Source organism: Echinops telfairi, unplaced genomic scaffold, assembly GCF_000313985.2.
Source record: "Echinops telfairi isolate 266 unplaced genomic scaffold, ASM31398v2 ScPeMD7_7422;HRSCAF=8460, whole genome shotgun sequence".
In the NCBI taxonomy this organism is placed as follows: Eukaryota; Metazoa; Chordata; class Mammalia; order Afrosoricida; family Tenrecidae; genus Echinops; species Echinops telfairi.
Window position 1 is genome coordinate 1,460,016 of NW_022111322.1, and position 11,561 is coordinate 1,471,576.

Below are 11,561 nucleotides of genomic sequence, written 5' to 3' on the forward strand. Positions count from 1 at the left end.
AATAAGGAATCCTACTTCGCGGAATTTCATTTATCATGGTAGGGTCTAGAACCAATTAACTGCGATAAACGAGGGTTCACTGTATTGGAAAGGAGTCTTGGTGGTGCTGAGGGGTAAGTGTTGGCCTGCTAACCACAAGATCAGTGGTTCCAACCCACCGAGCACTCTGAAAGAGAAAGATGAGAATTTCTGCTCTTAGAAAGATTTACAGTCTTGGAAATCCTGTATAGGGTTGCTATAAGGCAGAATCGACTTGATGGTGGTGGGAGAGTGGGTACAGGGATATTGAATACTGAGTATTAAAGCTGCTCGGGAGATGGCAGGAGACATAGGAATCCAGGGCCTCAGTCTATCTATGCAACGTGCTGTGTCTTTAATGGTGACCGAATGAGAAAAGCCAGTATGGATCAAAGTTGTAAGTCCTAGAGTATAGGGGTTTTGCTTGAGAAAGGGCAGACCCTCAGATTTAGGTGGCGTAAGAACTAAAGGCTAGGTAAGGGATAAGAACTAAAGGCTAGGTAGGGGAAAGGGCCGGTGGATGGGCGGGCAACAAGGTGGGGAAGACATTTGGGAGTAGCGTCACAGGGTGAGAGGCAGTTTAGAATAGTGAGGCTCCTATTCTAGTGGGGACTGCAGCAGTGTTCTTGGCAGGGCCCTGGAGGGCTCAGGCCAGAAGCACCAGTGTTGGCAGTGGACTGGTGATGCCAGGAAGTGCATCATGGCAGTAGGGTAACTGTTGTATCCTCACATTTGATCCTCGTGACGTTTTTACATCAGAGGTGGGGAATGTCCAGGTGGGGAATTTAAGGCCCTGAAAGTCATCGACACAGCTGACATCACACCCTCACCGTAGAGCAGCAGATGCAGCCATCACATTAGGGTGAGTTAATTAAGTGTTGACTAAACAGAGCAGGCTCACTTTTTAAATTGATGATTTTGTATGGGCCTGGAATGATGTTATAAATATCCATATGGTCCTTGGTGAGAAAAAAGTATTCCCCACCTGTTTTATGTGAACTGAATCTCAGGAAAGTTGACTCAGTTCTCATTGATTGTGCTAACCTATTTTGTGGACTTACCCTTCAAGTACTGTTCTGTTGAGAGCTAGCGTGGATTTTGGTGCATTCTTTTGATGTTCATCAATTGTGCTTCCTTAGAAATCCTGCATATTCCTGGACCAGGCTTCTTGATTATAGCTCTCTGGTACCCCCTGGTGGCAGTTACAGTATTGTGGCATTGTAAGATGAGAGTGGAAGGTCCCTGGGTAGGGCAAATGCTTAATGTGTTTGGTTGCTATCTGAAGGATGGTAGTTCAAGTGTACCAATAGGTGCCTTGAAAAAAAAAAGACCTAGCCCCCTATTCTGAGAAATGCAGCCATTGGAAACCTAGAGAGCACAGTTTTAGACACACTTTGGGTCTCCATGAATGGAGGTCAGATCGAAGGCAGGTAATTTTCTTGAGGTGAGAGTGAATGCTTCCCTGTTAGGGTACCACTAAGCTACTGATGGGTTACAAAAGCATTTCTTCGGTTGTGAACATAGCATTTACCAAGTACAGTCTTTAACACTGTTTATCTAACAACTGAGTGAGTACCCCTTCATAACCCAAACTCGCAGCCTTCAAGTCCATGTTGACTCACAGTGACCCTGACAGTGTTTTATACAGAGGGATTTTATATAGAGAATGTGAATGGAGAAACCTTGAAGGGGATCCCCACTCACTCGGGTTGAACTCTTCTTATCCATGGTAATAATAGTATTTTAGGAATGTCATATTGGTTACTTCTTCCCATTCTAAATTCTGGGTCATCTGAGATATAGACCAAGCTAGTTAGGGACCCAGATGTAAGTCTTGTGAATGGTGGAAACTGGACTGGAAAATGTTGCGTAGATGTCTTATAATCAAAGCGTGGGTCTGCAGTGCTGACCTTCACACACCAGCTTCACAGAGACTCTGGCTTTTTTATCTACTGAAGAAGACCAGGATCTCCAGTCATTGTCTGTAAATTCCAGGTTTCCATTCCTTGGCTTTTTGTGTCTGGTTCTCAGGTCTTCGGCTGGATCTCTAAACCCTAACTGACAGGTGTCACAGCAGCATGCGGTACTTTATTATAAGTAAAGTTGAAAGAGGCTCACTGGGTTGAATGTTTGTGTATCCCACTGAAAATTCCCGAGGTTGTTTCTGGCATTTTTGATTTCTCTTATTTATGGCTAGAGTCTTTGTACATGTGAAGAGTTTATCCACTGATTGATTAATGAGCTGTTCGTGTTCTTTTGTTGCTCTAGATCCAGTTTATGTCTCTTCATTTTGCAGGTTGAATATAAGCTGGGATTTCAAGTAGACAACTTTGTGGCTATGGACATGCCCCAGGTCAACATTTCCGCTCAAGGGGAAGTTCCACGTACTTTATCGGGTGAGTATTGAGTTTCCAAAGGGAGAGCTAACTTAACTGCTTCTGACCATGCCCCTCCTCATACCACAAAGGAGCACTTTGAATTACTGAGGTAGTGTGTCTTCCTCGTGATGTGGTTAGGTGCTGTTCTGACTTACAGTGATCGTATGTGCCTCAGAATGAAACACCACCCAGTCCCCCATGGCTGTCCTCACACTCGTTGCTCCGTTTGAGCCCATGGTTGGACCACTGTATTTATTATCTCATTAAGGGACTTCCTCAATTTTGCTGACTCCCTGTTAAGTGTGATGCCCTTTTCCAGGGACTGGCCCCTCCTGTCAAAAATACATGAGACATGAGACAAAGTGTTGCCATCTTTGCTTCTGAGAAGTGTTCTGGTTGTACTTTTTCCAAGACAGATTGTTTACTCTTCTGGTAGTCGTGGTATACTCAGGACTCGTCACCAGGACCATGATTCAGATTCATCAGTTCTTTGTCAGGCTTTCGCATGAGTATGAGGTGATAGAAAATGCCATGGCTTGCATCTGACCCTCCTTAGTCCTCCAAGTGTGACATCTTTGCTCTTGGACACTTCAACAAGTCCTTTGTAGTTGCCCAGTGCAATGTACTGTGTGATTTCTCAGCTGATGCTTCCATGAGTGTTGATTGTGGATCCAAGTAAAATAAAATTCTCGACAACTTCAGTCGCTTCTTTGTGTGTCTTACCTGATCAACAGATGTATAAGCACTCTGAAAATTAATTTTTGTAAATGTTCCATGTTCTTAAACCTTCCCTTCCACTCTATCCCTGCTAGAACTGCCTGTGTTGAACTCCTTCCCGTCTCCATTTCTGCGTTGCTGGCACTGGCCATCATGTGGATCCCTATGTTTGCTTCTGCTTCCCATTGACTAACTTCCACACTGGCCTGGATGAGCATTGCACATTCACAGTGGACCATGTCAGCCTGTCAGGGCTCTCTGCCCTATCAGCTGTATACCGGCCAGACTCTCCAGCATGTCCACACTCCTTTACTCTCTATCTGCTGCTCTTAATCTTGCTGCGATCTATATTGCATGCAGCTCAGATAGCCACACCTGTGCATGCGGTGATCTCTGGAACCATCTTACCTCGTTCAGTTCTGAACTCACACTGATCCTGCTTGCAACACCTCACAGTCTATATATATAATCCTTTTCCTGTCTCCTCCTCCCTCTTGGGAGTGAAGTTAACTCTCCCTTTGAAGAGTTGGCAACTCTTTCTTCTCCATGCCCTGGCCAGCTGCTGACCAGTCGCTTTGCCTCCTGGAAACCTTGTGCAAGTCAGTAGACCGGTGCTCTGTAGGGTTTTCAGTGGCTGATTTGGGGGGAAATAGATTGAAAGGGTGCCTCTGAGTGGACTGAAACGACCACCTTCCTTGGATTAAGCTTTTTGAGCAGATTTCATAATGTCATTCTTTGGGTTTTTCTATCCCTACTGGCATGTGAGCTTTCCGAGGGCAGGAGTTCTGCCTTTTTCAGTTAGGAACCCTGGTGGCACAGTGGGTTATACATTTCAAAACTACCCGCTGCTTCCAGGGGGAACGATGAGACATTCTACTTCCATGAAGAGTTATAGCCTCAGAAACCCATGGGGACAGTTCTACTCTGACCTCTCAGGTCGCCATGAGTTGGGCATTGACTTTATGGCAGTGAGTTCTGTCTTTAGTGTCCAGAGTCCCTGGCTGGTGCAAACTGAACACGTGGGTGCTAACCAAAAGGTGGAGGATTTGAGTCTATCTAGAAGCACCGTGGAAGAAAGGCTGAGCAGTATACCTTTGACAGATCAGCCATTGGAAACCCTCAGGAACACGTCCTGCTCTGATGGGCATGGCATCACCATGAAGCAGGATGGACTCTGGGCACTCGTGGTGCTAGACCCTCAATCAGTGTCTGATGTGGTGCCTAGGAGGAACGGGCAACTCAATACATGTCGGAGTCAATGAATCAAGCACCATACGGTGCCAGTAGAACTACTCTCAAGCTAATATTTTGAACAAGGCTCTTGGAGAAATAAAATTGGAAATACAAGCTGTAATTGTTGTTCTGGAACTTTTTCCAGAGCTCTCGTTCACTGTTATTAGTCAACCTTAGCTTTAAGAAAGTATAGGCAATATGGTTAATTAATTTTTATGGCTCAGTAAAGAAATTCAGAATACCCCCATTACTCATATCCATGTGATTTATTCTAAATTTGTAGAAAACTAAACCTGAAACCGAATGATTGAAAAAGAACTAGTGGTGTCTACTAAGGTCTTTCAAGGAGCCCTGGTGATGCAATAGGTACGCACTCAGGTGCTGACCGAGGAGTTTGGGGTTCAGTTCAAACTCACCAGTGGGTAAGCACTCAGGTGATGGGAAGTTTGGGATTCAGTTCAAACTTACCAGCAACTCTACAAGGAGTCATAGTGGTGTAGTAGGTTATTTGGGTGTCTGTTGGAAACCGAAGTCCTGCCTGTCCGTTAGGGTCACCATGAGCCGGAATCAACTCGGTGGCAGTGAGTGTGCCTTCTGCGGGAGAAAGGACGTGGCCATCTGCTCGCGTGAAGGTTACAGCCTAGAAAGTGCTTCTGCCCTTTCTTACAGGGTAGGGTGGCTGTGAGTTGGAGTCAACTCAGTGGAACATAGCAACATCTGCTGTCTCTTAGTTCCCCGGATGCTGACAAAGCCAGTTTCCATTTAGAAAAGTCTTATTTTGTGTTCATGAGATTTGCTTGTGAGTTTCTATTTAATGTTCTTGTTGTAAACAGTGCATAGTGGCATTTTGGTGGTGAAATTTCCTTTTCCTTAGTAATTTTGGTTACGATTGTTCAAGTGACTGGTAAGGTAAGCAGGGCTTGCCTTCTGATTCTATTGACGCTAGACTTAGACGAGCAAGACTTAGGAGGCAAAGGGATATATCAAAAATCGTGAGCAAACATTGAAAATGAATTAGCTTTCCATTTATGTAATGGCTTGTCCTTTAACTCCACTTGTACATATAATGAATGAAACAATGTCTGAGCTGTGCTAGTCTGAAGATGAAATTTTGTTTTGTTATTTTATGCAAATTTGATTCTAAAATATGTAGTAGAACTATTTTTGGACATGAATATTGCTGTTTTAGAAAATGTCTTAAAGTGTGCTTTTAATTTTCTCTTTTAAACAGTGTTTCGGGTTGAACTCTCCTGTACTGGCAAAGTAGATTCTGAGGTTATGATACTAATGCAGCTCAACTTGACAGTAAATTCTTCAAAAAACTTTACAGTCTTAAATTTTAAACGAAGGAAAATGTGCTACAAAAGTAAGAATTTATTGATCTAAATACATGTTTTTCATAGATGCAAGGTTAAAAATAGGTTTTGTTGTCTTTTTTGTACAGATTTAATTATACTCACATCTTGATTGTAGCTTCCAGCGAGGGGGAAGGGGAAGGCTATGCTAACAGATAAAATTCCTAGACAATCCACAATGGTTATAGCCAGGGATTCCCACTTAGTTCTTGCTTTCTTAAAATCTGGTAGCAGAAGTGTGAGGATGTTTTACAATAGGATTGTAAACTAGTCCCATTGACTGCAGAGGTGAAACACCAGGTGAGTCTAGGAGATTTCTGAATGTTAACTGCATTTCCTTAATGAATAAACCTGCAAGCAGGAGCCTGGCAGGTGGCCAGGTGGACCTGGGTGGGACTCACAGCTCTGCTCTCTGCAGGATGTTGGGACAAAGTATTTAACCTCTCTGTCTCAAATTTTCTATCTGCAGAATAGGTTTATTCCTTATTTCAGAGTTGTTTCCTTAAAAAGGTTACTGAATCTAGCCTAATGCATGAAATACCAGATGTAGGCACTCTATAAATGTTAATAGTTTCGGGTTTTGAATATTTGTTGTTTAAGAAATTACAGGGAACATCAAAGAGTTAAAGTGTGTTGGGTAATAGATCGAAGACACTCAGAGTTTGAAGCCACTATTTTTAAATTCCAGAGAGGTGAAGTAACCTGCATTGTAAGTTCATGAAGACAGAACTGACTAGTACCAAAGTGGGGGAAGCTCCTCATCTTACGGGGCTTATTGTGTTCTTAGTAGTATCTTTTATTCATTGAACCCATGTAACCCTTAAAAGAACAACTCTAGGCACCAGGGCCTCTCATCACCTCCCATCTTCAGATGAGGAAGCTGAGACTGAGACCATTTGACTAAGAACCAGCCAAGGGGTGTAAGCTGGGATGCAAACCCCATGCCTTCGCCTCTTCGTTAAACCGCGTCTCAGCAAATGTCCTAATTGAAAATTTTGCTGAGTCTTATGAAAATACATGAGTCTAGCAAATGAGTAATAATGACTAATGTCCAGAGAGCCCAGCAAAGACACTATCTATACTGCATAAGAATAGAAATTTTAAAAATTAAAAGTTAGCTAGTTTGGCAGCTTGAACTCACCGAGGGGAGGGGCTCTGTGGAGAAAGACCTGGCAGTCTGCTTTCGTGAAGATTACGGCCCGGAAAGCCCTAAGGCCTGTTCTGTCCGCGTGGGGGAGGTGGGAGGGTGTGCTGTGAGTCAGAATTGACTCTCTGGGCCCTAGCAGCAGTGACCAGCTTTAGTGTTTTGATTAGTGTTCCACGGCTAGTGTTACATGCTTGCAATCATGTAACTTTAAAGGCAGCAGGGACTTTAGGGATTCTCTAGTCCAGCTAGATCATTACATAAATGGTACCAGGAGCCTGAGGCCTAGAGAGGCCACCCAGGCTCATACAGCCAGTCAGTGAGAGTGTAGAACACCTAGTTCCTCATCCTGTGGTGCTCCATCTGTTCTTACTGAACGGCAGTATGGTGGCCAGCCTCAGTGTGAGGGCTGTGCATTTTCTGATGTTAGTGTCCAGAATGAATGAGCCTGTCCCTTCTGCTTAATATGAAGGCAAAGATTTACACATTAAAGTATATGCTGATGTCATCTTGGAGTCTGTTTCATTCTTAAATTTATTGGAGTACCCCTATTGCTTAGTTGGTGGTCAGATTTCTGGTCACAGCAATCATAAAGTACGTACTCGTGCCTCTTTTTTTTTTTTTCGTGCCTCTTATTTTAATATACCTCACTGTCCTGGAGTCCATCCGACTCTTGAGCAATCTTAATTAGGGTTCCCAAGACTAAATCTTTATGGGAGCAGATAGCTTCTATGCGATACTAATATATTCATTAATCTGATTTTCCAGTTCACTACATTTCAGAAATTAGAGGGGATGTGCTTAGAGATAGGCTCATTGCCTGCCTGAGGATGTGGCTATATTAGGATGTTAATAAGTGTTAATTCAGAAAAAAAAAGTTCCTTCTTCAGATGAGTGTTGGGATTACTGGATTAGACATACTCCCTCAAACTCCTCAGGACATTTTTACTCTGTTACTGTGCACTGTCAACCTCCAGCCAGGCGCTAGAGTCTGTGTCTTTTCTCAGACTTCTTGGGCCACAGTTGTGACCTGTTTTCATCAAGCATTTGTAAGTCTTTGGTTAGTGCTGGCATGTCTCCAGATTGCTGATCGCAGCAATGCGTTTCAGAAGAGTAGTGCAGCTTTATTATCTTGCAACAAATACTTCGTTTCTTAGTTCAGGCAGGGTCCCCAATGAATACAAAACTATGCTAGAGAAAATGTAATTAAGAATATAGGAAGATTTTCACTGAAAAGAAACTAGAATCCCTAAAGCATCTTTTCTCTCCTCTTTTAATCCAGAATTTGAAGAAGTTAAAACCTCAGCCTTGGACAAAAACACTAGCAGAACTATTTGTAAGTGTTGCAGTCTTCTGTTACTCCGTTATTGGAGTGAGACATGAATGATTGCACGTGAACACCGTTGGAAGCTACAACGCTTGAAGCCTCTCGTGCTTTCCAGATTGCCGAATGATAAATGATGCTCTGCTCTTTATTTCACTGGTATTTTGTAGACCGCTTTACCAGTTAAATGACAGTATTAGATTATTGAATATTTTGAGGAATGAAATGTGTGTATCTTTCATAACAAGTAATCTGAAAATTTCCCAATCAAGAATTTTTATCACAGCTTTCTTACTTGCTGTAATTGAAGTATGAACATGACCTAACACACAGGAGTTTTAGCGATTGGCAGAGTTGGGAAGTCTGGCTTGCGACCTGAACTAACCGCTAGTTAATTTCATCCAGGTGGAAAAAAACGCAAGCTTAAAGAGCGGAAACTGAGTAGGTTTTGTTTTTCTATTTCAGTTAATGGCTGCCTTTAGATACTCTAACCCAGGCTGCTTTCCCCATTTTCTGCTATGGGCATGTCATTGAGTTTTGTTCTTTCTGACCCAAACCAAAGCTCTCACTGTTTTTCTGAAGGTAGTTTTAATAGCAGTTATTACTTGTTTTAATCATTTTACTGGGAGCTCTTATAACAATCCATACATCAGTTGTATCAAGCATATTTGTACATAGGTTGCCATCATTTTCTAAACATTTACTTTCTATTTGAGCCCTTGGTATCAGCTCCTCTTTTTTCCCTCCCTCCCATCCTCCTACCCTCGTGACCCCTTGATAAATAATTATTATTTTCATATCTTACACCAATTGCTGTCTCCCTTCCCCCACAGTTTCTGTTGTTGTACCCTGGGGGCGTTATGCGTCGATATTTGTGATCCGTTCCCCCTTCCCCTCCTACCTCCCCTCCTGCCTCTACCTTCCCTCTACCCTCCTGTTATCGCTACTCCTGTGTCTGTTGTATCTTAGAGGTTTATTTGACCTGGATTCCGTGTGTTGGGAGCTCTTTTCTATACCTTTGTACATGTTCTGGTCTAGCCCGAAGTGAAAGGCAGGACTTGGGTCATGATAGTGGTGGTGTTGGTGGTGAGGTAGCCTCAATGAACCGAGGAATATTGTGTTTCTTCCATGCTATACTGGGCCCTGGTTGACTCATCCTTTCCTTGTGACCCTTCTGTGAGGGAATGTCCTATTGTCTACAGATGAGTTTTGCGCCTCTGTTCCAACCCCTCCTTGTTCTCAACAATATGTTTTTTATTTGTTTTGGGTCTTCTGGTGCCTGTTACTGATTCTGTTGACACCTCATGATCGCACAGGCTGGTGTACTTCTTCCATGTGGGCTTGTTGCTTCTCTTAATAGCAATATTTTTAAGAGTTACTAAATTCTCTTCAGGGGAGGAGTCTTGAAAACGGTGGTGGTGTGTCTGTCTTTAACTTTAAGCATACTAAGGAAGACAGTGCCCCATGAACCCTGGGACTGTCACCTCGCATCAGTGCAACCAGCACTTCCCAGTCCTGCTTCGGCATCTCCTTTTCTGCGTCCTGGGATAAGGGGAGTGGTTGGTGGTAGAGTATTTTAAGGCATGTCTCAGGGATCATCACTTCTTAAATATTTCAGCATGATCTCTAAAAGCATAAGGTCTTTTTAAAAAATCACCTAAGAAGACCTGTAAAGCTTTTAAAATATCATACTTAACAAAATTATCAGTGATTCTCATGTCTTCTAATAACTAGTCTGTACTCATATTTCTCTGAAAATGTCTTAGCTTAAATATCATACTTAACAAAATTATCAGTGATTCTCATGTCTTCTAATAACTAGTCTGTACTCATATTTCTCTGAAAATGTCTTAGCTTTTTCTCCCCTGAAGAGAATAAAGGATCAAGATAAAGTCTACTGTATTGGGTAGCTATGTATTTTAGGGTTATCGTTTTACTACTGTTAGTCATTTGTTGGAAGAAATAGGGTCATCTCTCCGACAGAATCCCCCACCATGTGCATTAGGCAGACTGTGTCCTTGAGATGTTTTCTAGCATAGTTTTCCTGTAAACTAGTAGTTAATTCATGCTTGATTCGATTCAGGACCGGTTCTTGGCTCACTTTCAGCGAATAGCTGCGGTGCCATGTGCTTCCTATTTCATCCTTTCATCAGTTTAGGAGGCGCAGTTATTCCGAAGAAGTCTTTTCTGAAGATAAAATAACGTGGGATATTTCCCCCTTTAAAAAAATCGCTCATTTGGATTTATCTCAGAAAAGGTGGGGGGTGGGGAATTAAAATAAAATCACTGCTCCCATGTCTTACTTTAACAATTCTCCCAATCTTTTTTTTGATCCCAGGGCATATTTTCCACAAAGAGCAGTGGTACCTGCCTGCCTCTCTCGTCCTCCACAATTTGTTGTCACTGAGGTGCCAGGTGGATGACTGAGAAAAAGCATTAAAATACGAGCAAAACAGACCCTGAGCTTCAGCACTGACAATGGAGTAAGGGATTTGAGCAAGGGAATTGGCAATGGCACATGGTGGGTAGTGGGTACATAGGCCTTGGTTTGGGAGGTAAGCAAGCAGGGTGCATTAGCAGGGAGTCTATTCTGCAGGTCTCCTCTCTGCCCTGGACAGGGCTGGAATGGGCAAGCTCAGCATTTACCTCCCAGGCTTTCCTTTCCTATCACTCGGAAGACTACACAGCCCTCCTTTGGACCGCAGTCATTCCAAAAGAAAACAGTGCTTTAAGCCAGACTGTCAAGTAGAGTAACCTAGAAGCCAGTTGGTCACTGTACTATTTGTTGATGGCTTATTGATTCAAAGTTTAATTTTAGAAAGCAGCCTTATTTCTCCTACTTGTACGTATTTGAAATCTATAACTTATCTTTTGTCTTGACTTTCTTCTCAGAGCTCTAGAAGTGTACATTTAACTATTGGGCATTTCTCTAGGTGGAGTAGGTACTCAGAATTAATGTGGATTAAATAGAACTTGATTTTCTTTGCCCCTCGTCTGTGCTGCTTTTTCCTTTGGTGAAGGTACCATTAGACACCTGATCTTTAAGCCCGGTCTTTGGTTCCTCTGTGTCTTTTTACCCTAAGTGCGACTGTGTCCTTCCTTTCCTTGAAACCTTGCGAAGATTTCTCATCACATTTAGGATAAAACCCAAATTCCATGGGTTGTAGTCTAAATAAAAGAAACTCATTTGAAAATACCCACTCGTCCTGTATTTTGAAATTCTGCTTGATCTGATTCCTGCCCAGTTCTCCAGCCTCATTTCAGACTTCTGTTGAACTCCTCCATCCTTTCGGCGGCTGTGGTGCTGGCTAGCAGGGATGTGGCAGAGGACAGGAGCTGAGTGCAGAGCAATCGGGCCACTCGTGCCCTCGGTTCTTCAGAACTGGCCAGAC

The 11,561-nt window shown here is 42.9% G+C and overlaps 1 protein-coding gene across 1 annotated transcript in view; it reads left to right on the forward strand.

Moving 5' to 3' along the window:
* RYK (receptor like tyrosine kinase) overlaps positions 1–11,561 on the forward strand; it is a 187,018-nt gene that overhangs the window by 117,443 nt on the left and 58,014 nt on the right. The window contains exons 3-5 of the mRNA XM_013008109.2: positions 2,315–2,414; positions 5,578–5,712; positions 8,128–8,181. Coding sequence (XP_012863563.1) covers positions 2,315–2,414; positions 5,578–5,712; positions 8,128–8,181 — 289 coding nt within the window. The remainder of the gene's footprint in view (positions 1–2,314; positions 2,415–5,577; positions 5,713–8,127; positions 8,182–11,561) is intronic.